The sequence below is a fragment of the Pseudorca crassidens genome, chromosome 14, assembly GCF_039906515.1.
Source record: "Pseudorca crassidens isolate mPseCra1 chromosome 14, mPseCra1.hap1, whole genome shotgun sequence".
In the NCBI taxonomy this organism is placed as follows: Eukaryota; Metazoa; Chordata; class Mammalia; order Artiodactyla; family Delphinidae; genus Pseudorca; species Pseudorca crassidens.
The window spans coordinates 33,711,327-33,739,207 of NC_090309.1; the positions used below are offsets into that span (position 1 = coordinate 33,711,327).

The window sequence follows — 27,881 nt, forward strand, 5'->3', positions numbered from 1 at the left end:
AAGGGCTGTCCAAAAATATGACTGATTCTTATGGTCGCCCTCTGCCCCGCCGCTCGCAGCCAAAATTTTTGTAATCTCTAACCTGTATATGTACTAAAGGTAAAAGGTAAAGGCATAAACAAGTCTGTGTTGTTGGTGAAGAAAAATCTTCTGTGCCTTCAGTAGAGCATCCGGCATTATCTGAGACACCTAAAACCAACTTGCTAGGGCGTCTGCGGGCGCGTACGGCAAGCGGGAGGGACAAACTATTCTTGACGTTTGGAGTCTGGTTTCCAGGTTAGTGTTTTGTCAAGGTTTGTCGGCAGTGTGCCTGTTGGCGGAGGCGAAATCAATCGGCTGGACCATGTCGGCCTTCGAGAAGCCTCAGATCATCACCCATATCCAGAAGGGCCTCAATTACACGGTGTTTGACTGTAAGTGGGTGCCCTGCAGCGCCAAATTTGTGACCATGGGCAACTTCGCACGCGGCACCGGCGTCATTCAGCTGTATGAGATCCAGCAGGGGGACCTAAAGCTGCTTCGGGAGGTAGGTGCCGGCTCGAGACTGCCCAGTTCCAAGATCTGGGACTGCCGTTGGGGGGAGAGTGCGGATCTTGGGGGTCGGGGGGGGGAGTCTGTATTCCTTTTGGCCAAAGCGTTTGCTCAGCGTCCCCCCAGAGCTCCGCTCGAGCTGCGCGGGAGAAGCTAAGCTGACCGAGATTGAGGAATACTTCAGAGGCAAAACGCTTTGGTTGGAGACTTGAATTCTCGTCGGGCTAGTTCATCCGCGCGCCGCGGGTCCCTTCCTCCAGCCACCCCAGAGCCACTCGCCCAGTCTAGCGCGAGGCCCGTGGAAGTGACGTAACGACTTCCTGTTTAAATTCGAGGCCTTTCTGGGCAGCGCGCAGTTGTTTGTCGAGAGTCTCTTAATAGGTACAAGTTAGTAAAATGCTTTTTCAGACAAGCAGAGCCAAAGCAGGCACTGGACTGCCTGCTATGTAATCGGAGGAGACAATCTAACAACAATTATTCATTCAACAAGTATCAGCTGATTGCCTGGTATTCCCAGGCATGTAAATGACAACGTCCCCGATATCATGGACTTTATTTTCTAGTGAGAGAGAGAGAATCAGTTAAAGAATCAAACCAATGATACATAAAACACAAACCGAGATGAATTCTCTAACCTAAAGGAACACGGTTCTTTGAGAGTAAGCAAAAACAAAAAAACAGATTTGGGTTGAGTAGAAGCTAACTAGGCCAAATTAGGAGTAGAGGATAGCTCCAGAGGAAGCAGCTCAGCGATAGGTGACACATTTATCTCCTTCAGAAACAAAAAGAGTAGTAAGCAGGGACCAGACATTGCAAGAGCTGTAGGTCATTTAAAAGATTTATGCCTTTCTTTGTAAGAAAAATGGGACATCACTGAAGGGCTTTAAGCAGGGTGTGGCACGATCAGGTTTACAAGTTTTGTAAAAGATTACTAGTGAAAGAATTGGAGAATAACTATATTAAATAACACTTTTATACCTGTTTACAGTTTTTTAAATGTCTTTATTTGGGTTGCCTGGAAAAAAAAAAAGATCAGTCATACTCAGATGTTTAGAGTCCTAATAGACTGCAGGGAAGTCTGTAACTCCAGGGACCAAAAGCTATGGAGAGAATCTGCTTGGAGGAGTTACGGCTTTTAGGGCTTAAACTGGTAGGTAAAGGGTGAATACACTTGCAATAGGAAGGATTACATTCGAAGGTACATAAGGCTCATCCCACTTTAAATTTCTATGAATGCCACTTTTCTTGTTCAGTTTGTCTTCTCTAGCCAGGCACTCTACTCCTAAACATGGCTTGTTCTTTTCTACCTTTCCTTATGTTGTTCATCACTTAGTCCCCAGTCAACACAAAGTAACTTTTCTTCACATTGCATTCCTATGGTACTTACTATCTGTGCCAGAAATATATCATTCTGTCCCATGTATCTCTAATTAGATTGTAAGCTCCCGGAGAGTAAGGACAGTAGTTCTTTCTTTAATGTGTTATGTAAGAAGCAGCCACTCAATAAATTACTTGTTAAAAGAATGAGTAAATTTATGTCTGTAAAAAAATATAACTTGGGACATTTAAATATTGGTTTATTGATGATCATTAATCACTTGGGGTCAGGAGTTGGAACAAATAGGAAACATTGGAATTGCAGAAAGAAAAGTGAATTATTAGGAACAAATACTAGTCAAAGCTTAACCAGAGAGTATCTATAGACTCCTGACTTCTTTTTATAAGGCTGTATGACTTGGGTACATTTCAGGAATACACTTGTTATGTAAAGAGAAACAGTGCTCTTTGTCTATTCTAGAGATTCTGAAAGATTCTAGCACGTTTTTTTTTTAATAACTTTGCTTTTTAATGAAAGTAATGTGTGTTCATGATAGAATATACCAAAAATATAGATAGGAAAAAGGAGAAAAGTAATGTCAGCCATCTCAACACTAGGAGTAACCACTTTTTATATTTTTGCCTATATCCTTTGGCTCTTCTCTTTTTCTACCATAAACTGTCCATTGAGAACCTGTCATTTCAAGGTACTACGCTAAAGAAGAACCAAAGATATTTGAAAGGTGAGTCCCTCCTCCTAAAGAACCTACTGTCTAAAGAGAGGATAAAACAAATGCACAAACAAATTTGAGAGCTTACATTGTATTTAGCTGTGATGATGCAGTGGAAAGAATATAGGTTAAATACAATCTCAGTGATTCTCAACTCTTACTGTGCATCAGGAGCACCCAAATGTGTATTGCTGCTATTGTGGTGTGTGTGTGTGTGTGTGTGTGTGTGTGTCTGTGTGTTTTAAAATATTCGTGCCTTGGTCCCACCCCTAGAAATTCTGATGCACTGGGACTCTCACCTCTAGACTAGAGTGAGTCCTGGACATCGGTTTTTTGTTTTGTTTTTTTTTACATCGGTATTTTTTAAACTTCCACCAGGTGATTCTAATAAGTACTAGGGTTGACTATCATTGGGCTAGATGAATTATTTGTTAAAATATTAGGAACCATACTTGATCATATCCTTGTAGAATTCAAGCCTTGTCCAAGATAAAATGAAGGAAGCAAATGGGTATTTGTTGGTGCCTCCTTATCTTGTTACTAAGCAGATAGATAGGGAGTGAAGGCAGGGCCTTCATATATGGTTAAGCAGTTTGTTGAAGTGCACACAGGTGTCTGGCCAAGGGTTCAAGAGAGAGCTGTAATCCATCTCTGTCTCTCATCAAGCCTTGCGTGTGTGAGACTTCCCTCAGCCCATAGCGGGCACCTGTTTTTCTAATTGGCCCAAAGGACTAGGGGTGGCCCTGCAAAGTGGAATCACAGTTGGGGTTGGTTACACTTTAAAAATTAGTAATAGGCTAATAAAGTTCTGCTTTTTTAGCCCCTGTGCAGCAGAGTTCACTGCTTGTTAACATTTGGGTGACTAAACCTTTTAACGTTAATTAAGTGGTGCCAGGATGTGGCGGAGGAGACACTGACAAGCTGTACTAGACCCACCCACAGACAGAACAAAAATAGCTCTGCTGGGAATTATGGATCCTGGGCTTCCTTAGTCAGGTTAACTTATTAGAGCAAAGAGAACCAACAGCTAGGTCAAATATGCTCATCACTGATGGTCATTTTCAGTATCATATGGCAAAGGTTAATATATACTAATTTTCTTTGTGGGACAAATTTCGCAAAATAGATCTTTATTTTTTTTACCCAGTTTTCCAACAAGAAAAGTTTTAAGTGTTTGCTGAATTCTTTGCATCTTTCCTTTTCCAAAGGTAAAAGATTTAACAGGGACAGGGAGGGGGCCCTTTTATGAACTATAAAAAAAATTAGCTTCATTCCAGTGTCCTCTTAATTTAGCTACTATTATGATTTCCATGAATGTCTAAGGAAAGAGCAAACACCTCTGCTTTTTTAAGTCCACTTGCCAGCATAGCTCAGCCTTTCTGAGCAAAGTGCAGCCCTCGCTGCAGTGCAGATGACAAGATGCTTATACATTTGAGTTTATTTTTCAGTAGCTTTCTATATTTTGAGTTTAATTTGATTCTTGCAGAACAGACCACTAGTACCTATAAATCTTTGATATAAGTATACAAGGATAAAAGAGATTTGATTTAAGGATGAATCAGGGAAGCATGAATACCATATATTTGTATTTTATAAAGACATGTATACACTACCAAACGTAAGGTAGATAGCTAGTGGGAAGCAGCCGCATAGCACAGGGAGATCAGCTCGGTGCTTTGTGACCACCTGGAGGGGTGGGATAGGGAGGGTGGGAGGGAGGGAGACGCAAGAGGGAAGAGATATGGGAACATATGTATATGTATAACTGATTCACTTTGTTATAAAGCAGAAACTAACACACCATTGTAAAGCAATTATACTCCAATAAAGATGTAAAAAAAAAAATAAAGACATGAATGAAGGTAAAACCAAAGGACACAAATCTGAAAGTAGGTTTAATTCAGGCCTCATTTACTTCACCAGTCTAGTTCAGGATTGGAACATTTCTTTGGTACTTCTGATGACTCAGGTTGACAGAATGGGGGCTACATAAGAAAATGTTTATTTAATTGATTTACATACAGGCCTGGAGACAACGTAGTTTAGTAGAAGGAGCTTGGAATCTACTTGGCTCTGGGGACCTTGGGCAAGTCACTTAGTCCTCCGAGCCTGTCCCTCATCTGGAAAGGGGTGTCTCAAACACTTAGTTTGCAGTTGCATGTGTTAGAAAGAGAAAGGATGGTCTAGTACAGAAGAGCATCCAGAATAGTGTCTGATACATTAGTGTTCCATGTATGGGTGCCATTTTCATTATTGCCTATAAACAACACCGGAAACTGTACAGTCTGTCAGGTGAAAACATGGTGGGAGAAATAGGAGCATGACCTCTGGCAGTGGTTTCTCTCTCCCCAGCGCTAGGACTGAGCGATTAATCCATGTTCATTTATACTTTCATTTAACAAATGTTGAGCACCATCTACATGTTGAGCAAGTTGGGCACGGCCCCATTCCCCTGGTACTCATTCTAGAAAGGGAGGAGATAGGTAATTGAATGAATACAAGAATTTTGTTGATAAGTGAAATGAAGATTAAAGAGGGCAAGTGATAGTGATTTGGGGGTTTCACTTCAGATTTGGAAGGGTAGGGAAGGCCTCTTAGAGGTGGTAACATTTAAACTGAAATCTGAGTTGGGAGAGGACATGATGACCTGAGGGAAGAGCAGTCGGGGCAGTGGGAACAGTAAATGCAAATTCCCTGAGGTAGAAATGACTTCAGTGAATCTGAAGAACAAAAAGCCGCAGGTGTGGCTGGAGTGTGGAAGGGGAGAAACAGGAAATGAGGTCAAAGAGACAGGCAAGGTCAGACTTCAAAGGGCTTTGTACATTTTATATACCACAGGCCTTTGTACTACTCTTGTGAGTCTGTGCCTCTAAATGTAGATACATGTTGTTTCATTTCATTCATTGTATTTGCAATAAAACCCACTTTTAGAATCTGCGATGACAAATGTGAAACTAGTATAGGGCCCATCATGTAATGGAATGGTTCCCAGTTTGGTTTCTCCTAAGGTAGGAATTCTCAGATGTGTTCAGGTGTCAGAACATCTGGACATTATGGTGCTGTTTTTAGAATACCATGAAATATTGCAATAATCAGTTCCATCTCTGCACAAGGAAGGGTTTTCCCAGTAGAAAAATCTGACTATATTATACATACTCTGATCTTTAGGTCACAAGAAGTAACCATACATAAAATTTTTAATCCTCATTTCCAGGTTTTCTTATTGGTTTTTATTAGCTAGTATTTCCTAATAGACAAGCTAAAAAAATTACTGAAGAAAACCTAAATTTGAGTAAAACATATCCATTAGCTGTGTGTGTGTGAGAGAGAGAGAGAGAGAAAGAGAATTTATGTTGGTACTGGAAGATCAGTGGTTCCAGTTGCATGGTTTCTCTATTCCAAAGGGCCTAAAGGCAAAAGTTAGGTAAAGCCATAACAGGAAAGCTTTTGCTTCCCAATTTTTTATTAGCAGCACTAAACTCTTAGAACTGTGTGCTTACTGTAGGGACTGAAAAGTAGGGGTCAGCTTTTATCTCTTCCATGGCCTAAGAAGAATAGAGATCCGACCAGAGGCTCCCGGGGATAGCAGTGGAATTACAGGAAGCAGAATGCTCTAGCTGGTGGAAGAGAAGAAAATGGGTGACCAGTCTTCCCAGGGCTACTTGGGGAAGAATTTTCCCAGAGAGTTATATCAGTGTATGGTGCAAGCCCTCCTGCAGCTCTTAATACCCGAATCCCTGGAAGCATATTCCTGTCCATCAGGGCCCGCCTGTTTCTTGCCTGAGAGGCCTGTCTTCACCCTCTGCCTTAGATCATGGGAGCCATTATCAGTGACTTGGTGCTGGGGGAGACAAATGGGAGGAAGAGGTGGGTAGCTATTTTATCAGTTGGCCTCAGTTGGAAGTCTGAATTAGTTTAGCCAAAAAAAAGTGTGTTCTAATAGTGTGATTAGGTGATTAGCTACAGTGATTAATTAGTTAATTAAGGATGATTACCTATATCACTACTTTTTTTTTTTTTTAAGCAAAGCTTTCCTTTTTTAAAAAAAATTATTTTTGGCTGTGTTGGCTCTTCGTTGTTACGTGCTGGCTTTCTCTAGTTGCAGCGAGCGGGGGCTACTCTTTATTGCGGTGCGTGGGCTTCTCATTGCGGTGGCTTCTCTTGTGGCGGAGCACGGGCTCTAGGCAATGGGCTTCAGTAGTTGTGGCACGTGGGCTCAGTAGTTGTGGCTCACGGGCTGTAGAGCGCAGGCTCAGTAGTTGTGGCGCACAGGCTTAGTTGCTCTGCGGCATGTGGGATCTTCCCGGACTAGGGATCAAACCTGTGTCCCCTGCATTGGCAGGCAGATTCTTAACCACTGCGCCACTAGGGAAGTCCGCTATATCACTATTAATATGTTATTTCAGGTACTTTTATTTGGGGGAGGGGATGGTGAGGAGAACATAAGTGATTTGGAGTTGGAAACTGTCTGCTTTGTTAAATTGACAAGATTTTGATCTCCATGCTGCCCCATTGTGAGATAGGTTTTTCATAAAATTGGAAAAATAGCTGAAATAAATGAATATCAGTTTTCTGGTGTAGTGAATAACTGATGCTCTCCTGGACCACCTATATTAAAAAGGAGAAAAATAACATTCTGTGGTTTTGTGCTTCTCATCAATACGGTCTTTTACAACCGTGTTATTATAGGCGACTGTTTAAACACAATTTAATCAAAGTTTACCGGACAATTCCAAGGAGGCTGTGAATGCTTTATTTTAGACCAGGCTACATAGTAACTGCTAATTTATCCAGATCCCAAACAGTGATAAAGCTCAGCAAGGTGGGAGTTTCCAAAGCCCTGGAGCATATGTTGATGGCTTTTGAATCATGAAGGAAAAGTTCAGTTATAGTTTGTGTTACGTGAATTTTATTTTCTTCTTTGAAAATTGCTATGTATATCCTATGTGGAATTGCCCAACCAAACATTGAAAGTGGCGGGGAAATTATTTTCACAAAGTATGTGAATCGGACCCACCTGGTGGAGTGGGGGGTTGAAGATCGGCTCAGCAACTGAAGGGTTACAAGAGGAGGTGCCCTAGAAACTGGGGAGCTCTGTGGAGGGGAAAAAAGTTCATCCGGATATACTGCTAAGTGAAAAAACATCAAGTTAACGAACACTATATTATGACCCTCTGCATATTAAAACAAATCCATATGTGGTTGTCCATGTGTAGAAAAGGGTCTAGAAGAGTGGGGATTACTTCTGAGGCGTGTCGAAGGGAAACTCACTTTTCATCCTTCAGTCTTTGGTTTTGTTTGAATTTTTTTTTAATTTTATTTATTTATTTATTTTATATACCAGGTTCTTATCAGTTATCTATTTTATACATAGTAGTGTATATATGTCAATCCCAATCTCCCATTTCCCCCCTGCTCGCTTTCCCCCCTTGGTGTCCATATGTTTGTTCTCTACATCTGTGTCTCTATTTCTGCCTTGCAAACCGGTTCATCTGTACCATTTTTCTAGATTCCACAGTTTTGTTTGAATTTCTATAGGGAACACGTATTACTTTTGTGAATGTTAGGAATAAAAAAATTAAAATAAATTAATTAAAAATTAAAAAAAAAGATTGTAAGAAACTAAATAAGAGAAATTGTTTTGCCCTGTTTAGGCTGACAGTAAGTGGAAGGTGCTATTATACATCTAGAGTGTGGTGTGGGGCAGCCCTCAATTCCATATTGCCTAGAGTTTCCGGGGGCCAAGGCAGCCGGACAGGTAGACTCCAAGAGAGACTGACTGATTCAGTGACTTGGGCAGGTGGAGTTTGCATGTGGTTGTTTTACTGATGTGATTACAGTTGATCCTTGTACAGCATGGGTTTGAACTGCACGGGTCACTTATACTCAGGTATTTTTTAAGAGTAAATACTACAGTACTACACAGTTCAAGGCTGGTTGAATCCACGGTTGCAGAGGAACCTCGGATACAGAGGGCCGACTATAAGTTATATGTGGATTAACTCCTGTGCTGTTCAAGGGTCAACTGTTATATATAATACTTGGACCAATAGTTTTGTTTTTGTTTTTTGGTCGCACTGTGTGGCTTGTAGAATCTTACTTCCTCCACCAGGGTTTGGACCCGGGCCCTCCGCAGTGAAAGCGCAGAGTCCTAACCCCTGGACTGCCAGGGAACTCCCAATAGCCTTTCAAATTAAAGAAACCTCAAAAGATTGGCTAATCCATGCTGACAGCAGTGCCTTTGGTGCACACAGGTATACAAACCTCTGTGTGCTGAAGGGGTCTCAGAGGACATAACCATTCTCAGTTTATAGGGTTTTGCAGGGAAAACTATAAGAGACGCATAAGCATTTTTGTTTCTTTAGTCACTTGGAAAGAATAATACCTTCATTTTGTCCTTATTCTTTGAGGATCTTAAAGAAGAATACCACATTAAATGCTGAAATCTGCATATTTGCAAACCAGTGAAGGTGTTAGAGGTGCCAGCATTTGAATGTCTCATTAGCGAGGTGAGAGGAAAGGCAAAACTCATCCTTTGGACATACAGGCATACCTCCTTTTATTGCACTTCTCTTTATTGCATTCGCAGATACTGCATTTTTTACAAATTGCGGGGTTTTGGTAACCCTGTGTTGACCAAGTCTATCGACACCATTTTTCCAATAGCACTTGCTCACTTTGTGTCTGTGTCACATTTTGGTAATTCTCACAATATATTTGTTCTGGTGATCTGTGATCAGTTACTGTTGTAACTTTGATGTTACTGTTGTAATTGTTTTGGGGTGCCACGAATCACACCCCGACAAGACTGCAAACTTAATTGGTAAATGTTGTATGTGTTCCGACTGCTCCACTGACTGGCCTTTCCCCGTCCCTCTCCCTCTCCTTGGGCTCCTTATTCCCTGAGACACAACAATATTGAAATTAGCGCCTCAACGGCCTCTAAGTGTTCAGGTGAAAGGAAGAGTCATAGGTCTCTCACTTTAAATCAAAAACTAAGAATGTTTAAGCTCAGGGAGGAAGGCATGTTGAAAGCCGAAATAGGCCAAAAGCTGGGCCTCTTTCACCAAACAGTTAGCCAAGTTGTGAACGCAAAGGAAAAGTCCTCGAAGGAAGTTAAAAGTTCTCCGGTGAACACACGAATGTCTCCATAACATAAAAGTACAAGATGAAGCAGCTAGTGCTGATGTAGAATCTACAGCAAGTTATCCAGAAGGTCTAGCTGAGATAATTCATGAGGGAGGGCACACTAAACAACAGATTTTCAGTGTAGATGAAGCAGCATTCTATTGGAAAAAGATGCCACGTAGGACTTGCATAGCTAGAAAGAAGAAGGCAGTGCCTGGCTTCAGAGGACAAGCTGACTTTCTTGTTAGGGGCTAATACAGCTGGTGACTCTAATTTTAAGCCAGTGCTCATTGACCATTCTGAAAATCGTAGTGCCTTTAAGAATTATGCTAAATCTATTCTGGCTGTGCTTTATAAATGGGATAATAAAGCCTGGATAACAGCACATCTGTTTACAACATATTTTACTGAGTATTTTAAGCCCACTGTTGAGACCTACTGCTCAGGAAAAAAATGCCTTTCAAAATACTACTGCTCATTGACAATTCACCTGGTCACCCAAGAGCTCTGATAGAGATGTACCCATGAGGTTAACATTATTTTCATGCCTGCTGGCACAACATCCATTTTGCAGCCCATGGATTAAGGAGTAATTCCAACTTTCAAGTCTTATTATTTAAGAAATACATTTCGTAAGGCTATAGCTGCCATAGCTAATGATTCCTCTGATGGATCTGGACAAAGTAAATTGAAAACCTTCTGGAAAGGATTCACCATTCTAAATGCCATTAAGAACGTTAGTGATTCATGGAAAGAGGTCAGAATTTCAACATGGACAGGAGTTTGAAAGAAGTTGATTCCAACCCTCATGGATGACCTTGAGGGGTTCAGGACTTCAGTGGAGGAAGTAATTGCAGTTGTGGTAGAAATAGCAAGAGAACTAGAATTAGAAATGGAGCCTGAAGATGTGACTGAATTGCTGCAATCTTATGAGAGAACATTAATGGATAAGGAGTTGCTTCTTAATGGATGAGCAAAGAAAGTGGTTAGCATTTTTTAGCAATAAAGTATTTTTTATTTAAGGTATGTACATTGTCTTTTTAGACATAATGCTGTTGCACGGCTACAGTATAGAATAAACATAACTTTTACATGCACTGAGAAACTTAAAAAGTCATGTGACCTGCTTTATTGCAACATTTGCTTCATTGTGGTGTTCTGGAACCGAACTTGCAATATCTCTGAGGTCTGCTTGTACTTTTAAACTATACAAAAATGACTAAAGGAAAAGCATGATCATTTTTTTAAATCAGAAAACGTTTTAATTGCCTTTTTTATTGTGTGCCTTATTTAATTCCCATAATAGAGCCATAAATATCGTGGATTATGGATAGCTGCTTACATAAATAATGTATCCTCTCTCTTTCCCTTACATCAAGATTGAAAAGGCCAAACCCATTAAATGTGGAACATTTGGTGCCACATCTTTACAGCAGAGATACTTAGCTACTGGAGATTTTGCTGGAAACCTTCATATATGGTAAGATTATTTCATCAGTGTTAAGACATGAGATAAGCAATTTTTTTGATAGTTGTGTTACTCTTCCTCTGAAAGAATTCTAACTTTGAAATGTTTTTTGTTAAATTTTAACTATTTATGAGAATATGACAGTTACCTCATATATATTTTTAGATTTCATGTTCAATATCCATTTTAAAATACTAACCTATTTTTCTTTAGCTATTTCAAATAATGTTTTTAATATTTATTTCCACACATGCTGTTTGGTGCTAGCATTTAAGATCCATATTTGTAAATAAAGGGCTCTTCCCCTCCACCATGAAGGATACAGTATATAAAAATGCTCGTGTATAACACTAAAACATTAGATATCATTTACATTTTTAAAAGATACTTGGCATTACAGAATGAAACACTGTATTTTTGTGTGTTTTAATTTTTTAACATAGAACTCTCAATTCATTAAAACTTTTTCTTTTAATGCTTTAGCTGAGTACAAGTTTTTAGGAACACATCTGTTGAGTAAATCAAGATAAACCTGTTTCGAATGAGCAAAATCACAAGTGTGCCAAATGCTTTTATAATGTTCTTTTTTTAATAAATGTATTTATTTTTGGCTGCATTGGGTGTTTGTTGCTGTGCGCAGGCTTTCTCTAGTTGAGGCAGACGGGGGGCTGCTCTTCGTTGCGGTGCACGGGCTTCTCATTAAGTTGGCTTCTCTCGTTGCGGAGCACTGGCTCTAGGTGCGCAGGCTCAGTAGTTGCGGCACTCGGGCTTAGTTGCTCTGCGGCATGTGGGATCTTCCCAGACCAGGGCTCGAACCCGTGTCCCCTGCATTGGCAGGTGGATTCTCAACCACTGCGCAACCAGGGAAATCCCCCAAGTGCTTTTAATTTTCGTGTTTTACCTAGAGTTATTTCCTCATATTTAAATTAGAGTTGAATAAATTGAAATTCCTCTTAATTACTTTTCAGCAATATCTCTTAATCATGTAAAGTATACAGTAATGTTCTAGAGGAGCTGTCTTCCCTACATTATGTTTTCTATTCTGACCTTTCTTGATTCTAACTTAGAATTTGCTATTTGTAATTAAATTACATCGATATATTTATCTGTCTTAGAGTCATAATATAACATAGAATGAAGCTATTTTAATTCCCCTTGCTTTAACTACTTAATAATTAAGTTAGCATTTATTAGAATGCATTAGTTTTTACCTGCTCTGTCATAAACTTTCAAAGAACTTGGGAGAGAGACCAGTCTGAGTATTATTTTTTAAAATAAATATATTTCAACACAAGAATATGCAACAAATATAACGGTTGACTATCTCCCTACTAGAGCTTCCTAGTCTAGTGCACGTATTACTGCTTTATTTTCATTGGTGAGTCATAATTTCATGTTAAAAGAAGTGATGTTTCAAAGTCTGTGGAAACAGTTCTTTTAAATAGAACCTCAGTCCTGTTTAGTCTCTTGATGCTTTCACAATTACGCCACAAAGATAAACATCAACTCTAAACTAGGTTGAACTTCTCAAATTTTGATTTGCAAGATTTTACTGATAAATCTGGGCCCAGTAATAAATTGGGATTACGTGTCATGAAGAGCTACGTTCATTAAAAAAGAAGAAATATAAGTTGTTAAAAACTGACTTGTTAAAAAGAAATGTGGAAGGAGGCTCCAGTAGAAAAGCAGAAGAGGGGGGCAAGGGCTGGGAGGCAAGAGAAGGGTGTATTAGCATAACCTACTTCAGGCGCTCACCCAGCCCTGTAGTGTAGTCTTCAGACACACATAGGAGTGGGTACTTTCCTGCATTCCCTTCACTTAACTAACCTAGAATTAGACAAACTTGATCCAGTTTGACTATAATATTTATTGTGACCAGCATGATGATAAACTGAAAAACATAACTAGTTGAAAATCAGTGTGGAACTCAGTGAGAAAATAATATATTATTAAGGAAGAAAGGTATACAAAGTAAACACTGCTCATATTTTAATCTCTCAAAAGATCCCAAGATCAAACTACCAAGACTACTTTGGAAATATTCTAAATCACTTTGCATTTACTCTGTATTTAAAGCAGTGATTATCAGACCTCAGTGTACCAGAAAGTCAGCAGATTTGGGGCCCCATCCCAGAGATACTTATTCGTTATGTCTGGGGAGGAGCCCGTGAATCTGCATTTATTAACAAGCATACGTGGTAATTCATGTGCAGAGGTCCTAGATCGATCATCTTTGAGGACCACTGAGGAAAGTGGGCTCAGGATTTAGAATTCCAAGTTGAATGATGACAACTCTCATTGAGGCCTTGACAGAAGCTAAAGTGGAGAGGAAAATGTGGACGTAAGTGTGTAAATTACCTTAACTGCAAAACCCTTATTTTTAAACAGAAATCTCAATATGGCATGCATTCTTAAATTTGAGTAGTATACTAAACATTTGGGGCATGTGTAAGTAAGAAGCTGTGTTCTGTTGTTTAGGAATTTGGAAGCTCCAGAGATCCCAGTATATTCTGTACAGGGCCATAAAGAAATTATAAATACTATAGATGGTGTAGGTGGACTCGGAATCGGGGAAGGGGCACCTGAAATTGTGACCGGCAGCCGAGACGGTAAGTCAGAATATGCTGTGTATTTTACTTTTTTTATTTTTAGGTAAGTCTCTGTGCAACAGTATATTCTATGTGGAAATCTTCCTCAATCCTTGATCCCCTAAACCTAACATTCTACTTTTTTGATAGGCAGGTTTGATTGCATAGCCCTCAGTTGTTTCAGACTTCGGGGGTATTTCAAGTTAGAGGCATAGCACTTAACTATTTTAGTTTTGAGCTAGTTCAACTATTAACAACCATAGTTTCCCCTGAACCTTGAGGATTTAAAATGTCTCTACAGGTTTTTGAGGCAGCTGATGATACACTGTGGGTGGCAGCTTTTTTCTTTCTTTGCAAAGCAGAATTAGTACTTGTGAAAATGGTCATATTGACAGCTGCTTGAACACTGCAGTTCTGTGGTCTTTCCGCTGAGCATTGTAGAAAGCTCCAAGAGCTCCAACTCTGCTTTTCCCGCCTGCAGTGACGAACAAGGGAAGGTCTTTCGGTGTCCTGAGCTGTTCTGAATGTAACAGAGTCAGAATTTTTGTTGCTTCACAAGGGATATGTAAGTGATTTGGTACCTTAGTTGGTTCAGCTAGTTTTTTAGTGGCTGCTCAAGACCATGAGGAAATTGTTTCCAAAGAAAAGTGGAATTTAATTTTCTAATAGTTTCTCAAGAGCAGCTGTGTTTTAGAAATCAGGTATTTTTTTTCCAATCATAGAAACAGTGTGGAATATAGAAGGAAAAATAACAGTCTGCTACACCAGCATAACTATTAGATTTGTTTTCCTTTCCAGTCATAGATACAATTTTACATGTATTATCAGTGTAAATACGATTTTGTATCTTATTTATTTAATGTTTTGTCCTTAGGTAAATATTGCTGTTTCCATGTGGTTTTCATAATTATCATTTTAATGACTTCATAATATTCCATCCTGTGGATGTGTCACAGTGTCCTTAGCCATGCCTCTGTTAATGAGCATTCGATTTGCTTTAAGTTTTTGTTTATTTTGGGAGAGTGACTTTAAAATAATGAAGAAAAGATTATCATGTATATAGGTCTTTTGGAATAATCATACTTTATGATTTAAAAAAATTGTCAAACTTTCCAAAGTACCTGTTTACCTTATCAGCTACAGTAGATGAGGTAGCTTTCCAGTCTACCCTACCAGCATTGATTTCCTTTTTTCCCCCCTAATTTTAGAGATAAAATGGTATTCCATTCCGACTTGTGTTAACTTCTTTCTATATTTGTTTATTAGTTAATTTTGCTTTGTGAATTGTCTATTTGTGTTCTTTTCTCATTTAACTGTTACAGACTTAATATAAATGTTATCAATTTGTATGAACCCTGTAGAATGATGTAACTCATCACATTTGTAGGAAATTTATTTCTCCTTGAAGCAGCCTTTTTAATGACCAACTTTATTTTATCCCTGATAAGTCTAGTGGAATATCTTCCCTTTTCCTGGATTTAGTATCCTTTTTTAATAATTTTTTTACCCTTTTCCTGTTCTCACTTAGGCCTTTTAGCCACTTTATTATGTCTTTGTGTTTCTCAAAGTTAGTGACACTAGCTAGTTAGTTATCGTGTAATTTGCATTAAAATGAGGGAGTTGAAATTAAATTGAGAAGAATTATTTGTTACTTTTATTAACTCCTTCTTTCTTCTTTATTGCCACGGGGAAATTAAACTTAATTGTATATGAAATGGTATTCTAAAACTCCAAATAAGAAATCGTAGACGTAAAAATTACTTTATTCATCTGCATAAGAAAAATGGCAATGATTATATGAAGAGTAAGGAAACAGCATTAAAATGACGCCGGCTTTATTCTAAATAAATACTACATTTGTTTTAGTCTTAAACCAAGAAAGTAAGACATGATTTGAATTACATAACATTTGTGTTTGCCTTGTCAATCATACCTTGTTGATGATGACTTAGGAACAGTTGTTGGCTTTTGTGTGTATCTAGTAATCGGAAACCAAATCAGGCAGTAACACGTGGGTTATATCTCTGATATTAAGTGCAACTTGCCCAATTGGAAGTCAGAAAAATGTGAATATTTTTCAGATACTGTAACATCTATAATATCTTCATGTACATAGGAAGCCGTATGAAGAGAATGCAGAAGGAAATGTCATCATTCACTGTTGAATTTTGCCAACTCACTTTTTTTAATGTCAGGAACCGTGAAGGTGTGGGACCCAAGGCAAAAAGATGACCCTGTTGCTAATATGGAACCTGTACAAGGAGAAAACAAGAGAGACTGTTGGACGGTGGCATTTGGTAAATTACTAAAGTACCCTTGCATTTGAAGTATCAGATGGTAAAAAGGACAGTGCTTCAAGAAAGTCCTGATAGTCTCTTTATAGTCTGTTTTGTGGATTATCTGACAGTTTATTGAGGCAAATAGACATGGTGTTTAATGGCAGCCTCTGGGGCCTAGGTTTGAATCCTCACTGTGCTGTTTATTGGTTGTGTGTCCTGGGGCAGGTTATCAAGCTTCTCTGCTTTTTGCTTGCTTCATTTATAAAATGGAAGTAACAAATAATAGTGTTCTTGTGAGGATTCAGTTAGTACATGTAAAGTGCTTAGATATTAAGTGCTCAAAAATGTTTGCTATTATTGTGTACTTCTGTTTAACTTGATAATATTGACCTAGTTTAGAACCAAATGCCATTAGTGAAACTAAGTAGAGCCTCAGATGCAAATGGTAACCTAACAAATCCTACATTTTGCTATGTACAGAGTATGTTTATTTTCTAGAAAATAGTTATGCCATTACAGAATTATTTCTTATAAAGTTGTTAGCCATGTTCCTCTAGTAATATACTTAAAATGAATATTGATCTTGTAGGACTAATTGATGTTTGCCCTTGTATCTCTTACTGAGCACCAAAATTACAATCATTTTTGCTACTAAAGGATATGGGCCGGGACTTCTCTGGTGGTCCCGTGGTTAAGACGCTGCCCTCCCAGTGCAGGGGGCACAGGTTTGATCCCCTGGTCCATGAACTAAGATCCTACATGCCACACAGTGCAGCCAAAGATTTAAAAAAAAAGAAGGAAGAAAGGATATGGGCCATATTTCATTTTAAACCTTTATTTTCTTATATAATCCAGTGTAGTTAACAGACATAAAAGTGAGATTAAATGATATATGTGAACTGTTTAGCTTTTTATGTTATTTTTAAATTGAATTGTTATTTAATCAGAGGAAAGTTTTAGATTTCCGATTTTAAAAATAAATTACCACTGAAATTGAGAGGAGATTTCATTGTGTGTGTATATTAAAATTACTCTGTGTGTATATATATTACAAGCAATAATATAAACTGAAGACATGCACACTTGTGCAGAAATTTCAGAGTTAGTGTTTAGAATCATCATATAAAAATATATGTAGTAATTAAAAAGTAATTAACTTTGGGTCCATTAAAGGCTTTTTATCATTGATCTAAGGGACGTAAGTTCCATTTTAAATGTAGGACATTAAATTTAAAGAAAGAACATTTATCCATTGATTTGACCATTTTTTGTTTGTTTGTTTTTGTAAATGCCAAGTATGTGCATAGCTGTGGTCATACAAAGGTGAAACAGACTCATATTCTTGCCTCAAGAAGCTTGTAATTTTAATAAAGAGGGCATGCTATCTACATTAATTATAGTATGAGGTAGGAGTGATAAAAGGTCACAGAAGCATGGATAAATGCAGAAGGAATCCCAAGGGAGTGATAACTGGAGAGGAAGAACATACTAACCTCAGACCAAGGATATGTAGCATTTGAACCACTGAAATTGGGAGGGGATTGCAAGCATTGGGAGGAAAGTACAGAGAAGGAATGGTGGTAGGAATAGCCTTAAAGATGGCACAGGGCCATGGCCAGAGGTGTTTCGATGGTCTGGAGGTAGTGGTAAACCTTTGGAGGCTTTTGCAAGGATGAGATGTGATCAGAGCTTTAGGAAAACTGAACTGGTGTCATGTAGGGGAGAGAGGTGAGTGGCAGAGGGAATATGAGTTCCGAAGCTCTTTGCAATATTCCAGGAAACACGTAGGTTAGATGCAATAAGAAGGGAGCAGAGCGGGTCGATTCAGAAGATAATATTGTGGCAAAAGAAATAAAATTTGGCAGGTTTTTTGAGATGAGGAACAAGGGGAAGGATTATTTCCGAGGTGACTGAATTTTGAGGCTGAATGTAGGGTGAATGATGTTATTAATTGAAGAAGTACCACAGAGGATATGATGGTTTGTAAAGGAAGATGGTGAGGTCAGTTTTAGACATCATGAGTTTCAGATGCTGTCGTGTCATCTCGGTGGAGCCTACAGTGGAAATGCAGGGCTGGAGTTTATAAGAAAAAGGGAGTTGCAAGCAGCAGAGAACAAAGGCATTGGGTTAAGATGCCCACAGAGCCTGGCACAGTTAACAGGGGCTTCCCTCTCACCTAACACATTTTCCTCAGCAAGAGGTACTCTGGAAAAAAAAATCCCTGGATCCGAGCAGGATGTGTTTCACTGCAGATTATAGATTTACTTTGGGTGCAGTCATCCATACAACTAAAAATACATCACAGTGCACCACAGCTTATCTGAGGTTTCCTTGCAAAGACGAGATAACACCAGAACAACATTTTGCAAAATATAAATAAGTTTAAAGTAGTTTCTATTGGCATTCAAATATAGTTACTGCCAAAGAAAGCAATGGAAGCCTAGCTGTATTTATTCTACCAAATCCTACTACCATTTGAACTGTTAGTCTTTGCAAATAGAGAATAGAGAGAATTTGAAATCCAATAAACACTTTTATGTATCCCTTGAGTGTACAATCTCAATGAATGAGCTCTTTCTTGTAAACAATATTAGATACCAAATTAATAATCTTGATGTCCTGTCAGGGTTAATAAAATGAGATTCTACCTAATGTGATTTCTTCACCTGATTTGATACAAGTTATCTGTGTAGTTTCGTAAGTTTTTTTTTAGCAGTCTTCATATGAGCATTTATGAAGGTCTGAAATGTTGTGTTTTGATTTCCAGGCAGTGCTTACAATCAAGAGGAACGTGTAGTGTGTGCTGGCTATGACAACGGAGATATCAAGCTGTTTGATCTCAGAAATATGTCTTTACGGTGGGAGGCAAATATAAAAAATGGGGTAACGTACATTTGGATTCTTTCCAGATTCTCTGAATGTGTTTTTACCCACCCTGAACTACTACAAAAGGAAAGCTCCTCTAATAACTCATTTCAGTAAAACCCCTCTGTGCATGTATGGTTTTAACCTTTTGGGGCTTAACCTTGGAGGGTCTGATAAAAATCAGGGATGCTCTCATCAGAAAGTGAACACACACCCAGATGTGGTGTGATGTACCAGGTGAGTCACTACGCCTGTGGCCCATCTGTGGACTCCTGTGGACCATGCAGTGTAGTATTAAAATGACCTAGTAAGAGGCCTTCTGCTAACATCAGGAAGCTTGAACTTGTAATAGCCTCCCAAGTACTTTCAGGTTTTTGGTTCCCAGGTTGTACATCTTTAGTGAAGAATGTGGTTCCCTCCTGTTTTCTCTAGTCAGCCTTGACTTAACTTTATAAAATAATTACATAATAACAGTTAAAAGCTAAATTATGGCTTTTCAAATGTACCCACGAGAACAGGGTACCCTAGATGATTTTGTGGATCTTATTAACCAAGAAGAAATTTTTATAGTTACAAGTATTTGATATATGGATTCAAAGATAAAGTGATTGTTTAAAATGCTTTCACATGAACTGATAATGTTAAAGTTGTTTTACTTAGTTTGAAAGAACCTCTTGAATTAATCATTATTAAATGAATGATCACTAATAAACATTCTCTATTTTCAGGTATGTAGCTTGGAGTTTGACAGAAAAGACATAAGTATGAATAAGTTAGTAGCTACGTCTCTGGAAGGAAAGTTTCATGTTTTTGACATGAGAACACAGCATCCAACCAAAGGTTTTGCTTCTGTTTCAGAAAAGGTAAATACGAGGGAAATGTCTTTCTATGAAGAGGAATATTCGCTATAGCTTGTTTTAGACTGATAAATAGAATGCGTCACCAAGTTCCTTCCAGGTTTTTGTATGAAGGGAACTATTTTTAATATATTGTAGGATCTTGACAAGCTTTTCTGTGCAAAGAGTACTTTTCTAAAGTTCGTCAATTTTAGACTTTTTTTTTTATTATTATTGAAGTGTAGTTGATTTACAGTGTTGTGCCACTCTCTGCTAGACTTCTTGATTATAATAAAGGCCTCAGTTGGTAATGACTCTTATTTTGTAGTTTAGGAGCAATCGCAAGAAAACTAGCTGGTTTAGGAATTTGGTCAACAAAACCTAGCCTGGTGTTTCCTAATAAATATATATTTGTAGTAATACCTAATTATATACTTTTAGGTATATGCCAGTATATATTCAATACTAATTATATACTTTGCAAAGTATATCAACATATATACATTATGTCATTTCATCACATTTTATATTCCAGTTTGATATATTAAATGAGATTATTTAAAGTGCAAATCACTGTGATTGGTACATAGTAGCAATGTAAATATAAATTTTTTTATTCATACATACATATATGCATACTTTGCCTTGTTCCCAATAGTATTTTAGGTAGCTTACAGGGAAACATTTGGTATTACAACATTAGAAAAATTGATGAAGAAAGCTGCACAAATGGAAAACACTGGTTTAAAAAACTGAAGTTGATGTCTGGAGTAAGGGCATTGCATAAAATTTGTGCTGAAACATCCTGTCATTTGCAAGAGATGGGTTGGAAATGTCACTCTGAGCTTTCTTGAATATAAAAATAAAGAAAAATCAGTTATAGATTTGTAGTTTCCATAAGATTAAAATATGTAAGTTGCTCAGGAAATAAAAATTCACTCCCTTGCTCCCTTTCCCTATGTCGTGGAGTCAGTAGTACTTCCCAGACCTTCCTATTTTGTCTTATTTCATTATTAAAATAATTATTATTGCATGTAAATTACTGTTACTGCCTGATGAACTATATTCTTAAGGTAACTAACTATACACTATAATATTGTTTGCCTTTGTCATTTCAGAAGTATCTGTCCACAACATAAAGCACTTACTAAATTGTTCCAAATACAAGTGCAACACATGTTTCATTAACGGGAAATTATAGTGTGTCTCCAAAATTTTTTTGTTACGTTTAGTTAATCCAGTAATTGCTAAATCTGTCAAATACATGACTGGTATATTTTAACAAGTCATTTCCCCTCTTTTTGCTTTTTATCAACTTCCAGGAGAAAAAGAGAAGTTTAAGCTACAAAACAAATTAAGGTTTAACAGCTTGAACCTAATCACTTGAGGACTCTCACACACTTAAAGTGTGCATTTTGAGATATGTGTTTTTCTCTGCTAATGGTAATTCTCTTAAAAGACTATTAAAATCAAATGTCAAGACTGATCATCAACTAAAATGCAAAGTGTCTTATGTGTGGCTTAGCTCAAGTTGGCTGGTCTCATTGCTTCCGTAAAGCAGAAGTCTTTCCTTCCTCCCTCCCTCCCTCCCTCTCTCTCTCTCCCTCTCCCTGTCTTGTTAAATTCTCCACAGTGAATGTAGCATTATTAGGATTGATTTACAAGCTGTTAACCTTCATCCAGTTGCCATTTCTATCCTTTTGTTTAATATGACTGATAAAGGCCCGGGCTTATTATAACCATAAACACCGTCTATAAGTCCTCCCGGTACTTATTTTGAAGACTAGACAAGTCAAATAGTGTAAATTGAAGGTAAGACTTTGAGAGCTTTACATTAAAATTCATTCTGTTTATGGGAACTCTCAGTACTTTCCACTCAGTTTTGCTGTGAACATAAAACTGCTCTAAAAAAATAAAGTTTATTAAAAAGAAGTTCAATCTATCCTTTCTTTCCCTTTAGGAAGAAGTATTTCTTTGTATTTTGAGGCTTTTTTCCTCCTTAGAGTGAGCTAGAGATATTTAAATTATTTGTGTAATTTGTATGATACTATAAGGTTAAATGTTAAGACTTTTAATCTGATAATCTTTTTTAATCCAGCAGAACTTTGTTTTGTAAAGCAGTAAAGAGGAATGGTTCTTTTCCTAATTCCTGATGAGCCCCTGTAACTCTCTGTAGCCATTATAAAGAGAAGTGCCAGAAAATAGTTAACTTTTATAATAGTAACTATAATTGAAGTGATAGAAGCTGTTGAAATTGTTGTTGAAGTGATAGAGGTAAAAATCTTTTTTTTTTACAGGTTTCTCTTCTAGGATGGTCTTTTTTTCCTCTATTTTATTGAAGTGTAGTTGATTTACAATGTTGTGTTAATTTCTGCTGTACAGCAAGGTGATTCAGTTAACATATGTATACATTATTTTTCACATTCTTTTCCATTATGGTTTATCACAGGATATTGAATATAGTTCCCTGCGCAATACAAGTAGGACCTTGTTGTTTACCATCCTGTATATAATAGTTTGCATCTGCTAATCCCAAGCTCCCAGTCCATCCCTCCCTCACCCCTCTTCTCCCTTGGCAACCACAAATCTGTTCTCTGTGTAGGATAGTCTTTCTTTATCATATAAACTTATAAACCACTTGTGTGCCTCTCATTCTGTTCAGGCTCATAAATCAACTGTGTGGCAGGTCCGACACCTACCACAGAACAGAGAGCTCTTCCTGACAGCGGGAGGCGCCGGCAGCCTGCACCTCTGGAAGTAGTAAGTTCCTACCAGTGCACAGTGCTCCTTTTTAAGTTACTTGTGGGTGTAAAGTAGGATTCGATTAAACTTTTTGTCTGTTTTTCCTCCTTTGACTTGGTTCATTTTGATATGATTTTAAATTTCATGGTATTACATAAGCATTACTCTCTAAGCCTTTTTTTTACTCATATACTTATTTTATACTTTGTAAATATTAACATTCTTTTGACACACCAAATATGTATTTTAGTGACATCTTCCATATATTAGAGTAGCTTATGAACAATTCTTTTCATATATTTGAAATCATGCTTTTTGCTAGTTTTTTTAAAAAATAGAAAAACTTTGACCAAAGGCTTTTGTGAAATATTATAATTCAGCCATTAGAGCAGTACCTCTAGAAGAAAGGAAGAGGGTTGAAATTCTTATTTTCGGTTCCTGATAATTGACTTGCCCAAGTTCAGGTAACATCACTATGATAGAATGGACACAGAGCATGAGGACCCTGATTGGTCTCCAGGAAAAGCCTTGTCATTGTGTTTGAGCGTCAGCCCTTACTATATATTTGCCTTTTCCAGTGGGCTTTTCTCTTTCCTATAGATTCTTTCTTCTTTTCCACTTAGAAAAGACCCTTTAACATTTCTTTTAAGGTAGATTTAGTATTGAACTCTTATAGTTTTTCCTTGTCTGAGAAGTTTTTTTATCTCCCTTTCTATTCTAAATGATAATCTTGCTGGGTAGAGTATCCTAGGTTGCAGAATTTTCCCTTGCAGAACTTTGAATATATCATGCCACTCCCTTCTGACCTGCAAAGTTTCTGCAGAAAAATTAGCTGATAGCCTTATGGGGATTCCCTTGTATGTGGCTTTTTGTTTTTCTCTTGCTGCCTTTAGAATGTTTGTATACTTAATGTTATCCCAGAGATCTCTTAAACTGTTTTCATTTATTTTAAATAAATTTATTTATTTTATTTATTTATTTTTGGCTGCATTGGGTCTTCATTGCTGCACGTGGGCTTTCTCTAGTTGTGGTGAGGGGGGTCTACTCTTTGTTGCGGTGCGCGGGCTTCTCATTGCGGTGGCTTCTCTTGTTGCAGAGCATGGGCTCTAGGCATGCGGGCTTCAGTAGTTGTGGCTCATGGGCTCTAGAGCACAGGCTTAGTAGTTGTGGCGCATGGGCTTAGTTGCTCTGCGGCATGTGGGATCTTCCCGGACCAGGGCTTGAACCCGTGTCCCCTGCATTGGCAAGCAGATTCTTAACCACTGTGCCACCAGGGAAGTCCCTGTTTTCATTTTTTAAGATTTGTTTTTCTTTTTGCTCTTCTAATTGGGTGATTTTCATTATCCTATTTTCCAGATCATTTATGTGTTCTTTTGTATCACTTACTGCTATTCATTCCTTATTGTATTTTTTTTTTTTCACCTATTGAGTTCTTAATTTCTGATTGGGTCTTTTTTTTTTTTTGCTGCATTGCGCCTTTGTTGCTGCGCACAGGCTTCTCATTGCGGTGGCTTCTCTTGTTGCGGAGCACGGGCTGTAGAGCGCAGATTCAGTAGTTGTGGCTCACGGGCTTAGTTGCTGCACGGCATGTGGGATCTTCCCGGACCAGGGATCAAACCCGTGTCCCCTGCATTGGCAGGTGGATTCTTAACCACTGTGCCACCAGGGAAGTCCCTGATTGGGTCTTTTTATGTTTTCTAGTTCTTTGTTAAATTTTTCACATGTACATCTATTCTTTTCCCTAATTCAGTTAACATTTTTATTACTAGTGCTTTGAATTCTTTATCTGGTAAATTATTTGTTTCATTATTTATTTTTTCAGGGGTTTTCTCTTGCCTTTTCAGTTGAGTGCAGTTCCTCCGCCTTTTCATTTTGCTTAACTTTCTCTGCCTCTATGAATTTAGTTGAAATAGTTACTTATTTAAGTCTTAAAGGGGTGTTCTCATATGGGAGGCTCTTTGGTGAGAGAGCTGGATTTGACGTGGACACAAGTTACATCTTTGGGGTGTGCTGGCAGCTATCACCCTGGTCGGAGATGTAGCTGGAGATGGAGGGGCTAGAGCTGGAGCCACGTATGAGGTGGGATGTCCCCTCTGTTCAGTGGCCATTATTGCCCTATCAGGGTAGGGATCTGATCCCAAGTTGCTGGAACAGAAGCCAGGAGGGTCGGCCCAAACTAGCTTTATTCTCTTAGTGTGTTTTTTCCTCCACCGGCACCCTTGCCCTGGAGTGGGAAGGTGCTGAAGCAGGTGCGGCCCGTGCGGGCTCTCGGCTTGTGTTGGCCACGGACCAAGGTCCAAGCTGTCTCTAATGCGCTGCCTGTGTAGGCGCCCACAGTTGTTTTCCCTTGCTCTGTTCAGGTGTATCCACGGGTGCAAGTCCCCTTTGTCCCTCACAGCTGAGCACTGTCCCCAGCCCCCTCTGCCCCACGCTGTTGTGGAGCCACACTGCAGGGCGGGAGGGGCCTGTGTAGACTCTTGGCCTGTGTCGGGAGGGGTGAGCTGTGTGGGGCAGCGGCCGCCGTCAGAGGTACAGGCCGCTTCTGGTGTGCTGCTTGAGTGAAGAGCCAGCAAGAGGCACTGCTGCCCCACCGGCCTCCGCCCTGGGGCCGCTCGCCTCTGAGTTCCAAGATCGAGTCTTTTCCCTGATCATAGCTGCCCCAGATCCTGTGCCGTGCTGTGCCGTGGAGTCAGTGGGGCTGGCGTGTTCGCTTTTCTTGGGCTGGGGCACACGCCAAGGCAGTTGTGGGAAATCCAGCAGCCACTAGGGCAGACCTTTCCTCCCTGCCTTGGGGGCAAGCCAGCATGTGGACACTCCTCACGAACAGAGCCTAGGCTTCTGACAGCCTTCCTGTTGGTCCCAGCGGCCCTCCAACCAGCCAAGGGGGCTGGTCTCCCCAACGTAGGATCTGGGGACTGGGGGCGCCCAATCTGTAGCTCTCATCAGTCACTCCCCAGGGCGGGCGTCCGCCTGTGTATTCTCCCTTTTCCTGAGTCCCCTCCCAGGGGCACAGGTCCTGACCTGATCGCTTTTCTTCCCTTCCCACTTACTTGTGTATCTCTCTTGCAGCCCTGGTTGTACAGGAGCCCTTCTGCCAGTTTCCAGTTAGTTTTCAGTGAGCTCTTAAAACTTTAATAGATGATATGGAGGATTAGAAAAAAAATCTTGATGTTATCTTTTAAATACTAAATAACTGCAGCCTCTGCCAAGAGACATGAAAAATGTTCTGTAACCTGTTTATCCGTCTGAATGTGTTATTCCTTTTAAAAATCAAAAGGGGCTTCCCTGGTGGCGCAGTGGTTGAGAGTCCACCTGCCGATGCAGGGAACACGGGTTCGTGCCCCGGTCCGGGAAGATCCCACATGCCACGGAGCGGCTGGGCCCGTGAGCCATGGCCGCTGAGCCTGCACGTCTGGAGCCTGTGCTCCGCAATGGGAGAGGCCACGACAGTGAGAGGCCCGAGTACCTCAAAAAAAAAAAAAAAAAAAAAAAAAAATCAAAAGAAGGTGTAGGGTCTGTGAGGAAGAAAGAATAGAATGTTATCTGCTTATCACTACTTCTGTTTCTGTTCTGCTTCTGAGTTGCTTCATGCCTTTTAAAGTCTTGGTCTTTATTAGCACTTTTGAAATAAAGGTAGTATCATAGTTGATACCTAACAGGCTTTAAAAGACCTTCTGAGGAGGAATACCCCTGTATCCCTCCATGGGGGAGGGGTGTTCCATTTTTCCCTCTCTCAAATCTAGACCAAGTCATAGTTATGAGCTGTTACCCTTCAGCCCTTATCATTTTATAAATTTATATTTTCAGCTGATAGAAAATCAAATGTTCTAGGAATCACTGTTTTCTTTTTTGAGGCAATGATGTCTAGAGCACCAAGTCAATTTATTAAAGAATGCTAGATCAACCTAGGACTTTCATAGTAAAAGAAAAGATACCTACTCATGCTGAACAGAAATGATGTTTAAACGTTTTTAGTAGATTGAATGCTTCTTTATGAGACTTTGGGGGGCTGGGATTGAGGTTGAAATATTGTCTCCTTATTTCCGTACAACTCATTATTAGAAAGATGCCTTAAGTATTTATCAGTTCCAGTAGTCAAGTGAGAAATAAAAATAGTTATTGGAGTATATGTATAAGAATAAAATGACGGATGCTAAGACTTATCTCCTCTTACCACTTTGATCTTGTTTTCAGCGAATACCCAATTCAGCGGTCAAAGAAAGATTCCGAGGGTGTAGAGATGGGAGTTGCAGGTTCAGTCAGCCTTCTGCAGAATGTTACATTGTCTACCCAGCCCATTTCAAGTTTGGACTGGAGTCCAGATAAGAGGGGTCTGTGCATCTGTAGTTCATTTGATCAAATGGTAAGAGTACTGATTGTTACAAAACTCAACAAAATTTGATCTGAAGACTTTGGACTTGAAACCTTCCAAAGCAACACTCAGAGAATTTAGACTACGTTCTGGGATCCTCTGAGTCTCATTGAACAAAGTGGGATTTGCCTGATGAAAAAAGGACCCAGATGCAAACCTCTGGGCCAGCATCCCTCCGGGTGAAGGCCACATGGTGTTTCCAGCGACCGGACTGGATGGTGGTTTGCTGTTGCACATGGGGGCACCAGAGTCTCCAGTGCCAACTCTGTTCCTCTCCCCTCTATTTCTAGTAAAAAGTTGAAAGTTTTCTGTATTTAATTATTTTAAATTCATTTTGTATCCCCAAAGTTCCATATTCTATAATAATACTTGTGTTGCATTTTAGAGTTTACAGTTTTGTAGCAGTGACTTAATTTGGTTTAAAATAGTTTGCCTTGGTAAGACTATTGTGAATTAACCTTCATAAATAAATACACTTTGAGACATTTCAGCGTCAGTAAATCTCTGTAAAGAACATTACTTTATAAAATACCAAAATGACATGATCAGCCAAGATTTAGGCCATTGTTTTCGACCATTTAACTCATAAAATGAAATACTATGATTGACAGAGACCTCTTTTTTAACTTAAAAAACAGGAGTTGAATTCCTGAGACTTTCTGGTTGTTGATTGTGGTTATGTTGTTTGAGATGTATAAGATTGTGGGGCTTTTGTAGCCTTGTTTTTTTGTCAAACTTTCTAATATTTTTGTGAATAAATTTTGTTTTTGAAATCTGTAGAAGTTTTGATTCTTTTTTTTTATATATAAATTTATTTATTTTATTTTTGGCTGCATTGGGTCTTCGTTGCTACGCACGGGCTATCTCTAGTTGCAGAGAGCGGGGGCTACTCTTTGTTGCAGTGCACGGGCTTCTCGTTGCTGTGTCTTCTCTTGTTGCAGAGCATGGGCTTTAGAGTGCAGGCTCAGCCGTTGTGGCTCATGGGCTTAGTGGCTCCGTGGCGTGTGGGATCTTCCCGGACTAG

At 39.1% G+C, this 27,881-nt stretch overlaps 1 protein-coding gene across 1 annotated transcript; it reads left to right on the forward strand.

Annotated features, from left to right (window-relative positions):
• Positions 1-222: 222 nt before the first annotated feature.
• On the forward strand, positions 223-27,639 carry DNAAF10 (dynein axonemal assembly factor 10). The gene is made up of 8 exons (XM_067704864.1): positions 223-526; positions 11,087-11,187; positions 13,654-13,784; positions 15,959-16,060; positions 18,810-18,925; positions 19,636-19,770; positions 22,406-22,503; positions 26,680-27,639. The coding sequence occupies exons 1-8, from the start codon at positions 344-346 to the stop codon at positions 26,885-26,887; spliced, it is 1,074 nt and encodes a 357-aa protein (XP_067560965.1). The 5' UTR covers positions 223-343; the 3' UTR covers positions 26,888-27,639.
• The last annotated feature ends 242 nt before the right edge of the window (positions 27,640-27,881 follow it).

Coding starts and splice junctions, on each gene's coding strand:
- DNAAF10 (XM_067704864.1), top strand. CDS start 344: ATGTCGGCCTTCGAGAAGCCTCAGATCATCACCCATATCCAGAAGGGC. Junction 19,771..22,405: donor TTGCTTCTGTTTCAGAAAAG/GTAAATACGAGG, acceptor CATTCTGTTCAG/GCTCATAAATCAACTGTGTG. Junction 22,504..26,679: donor AGCCTGCACCTCTGGAAGTA/GTAAGTTCCTAC, acceptor TCTTGTTTTCAG/CGAATACCCAATTCAGCGGT.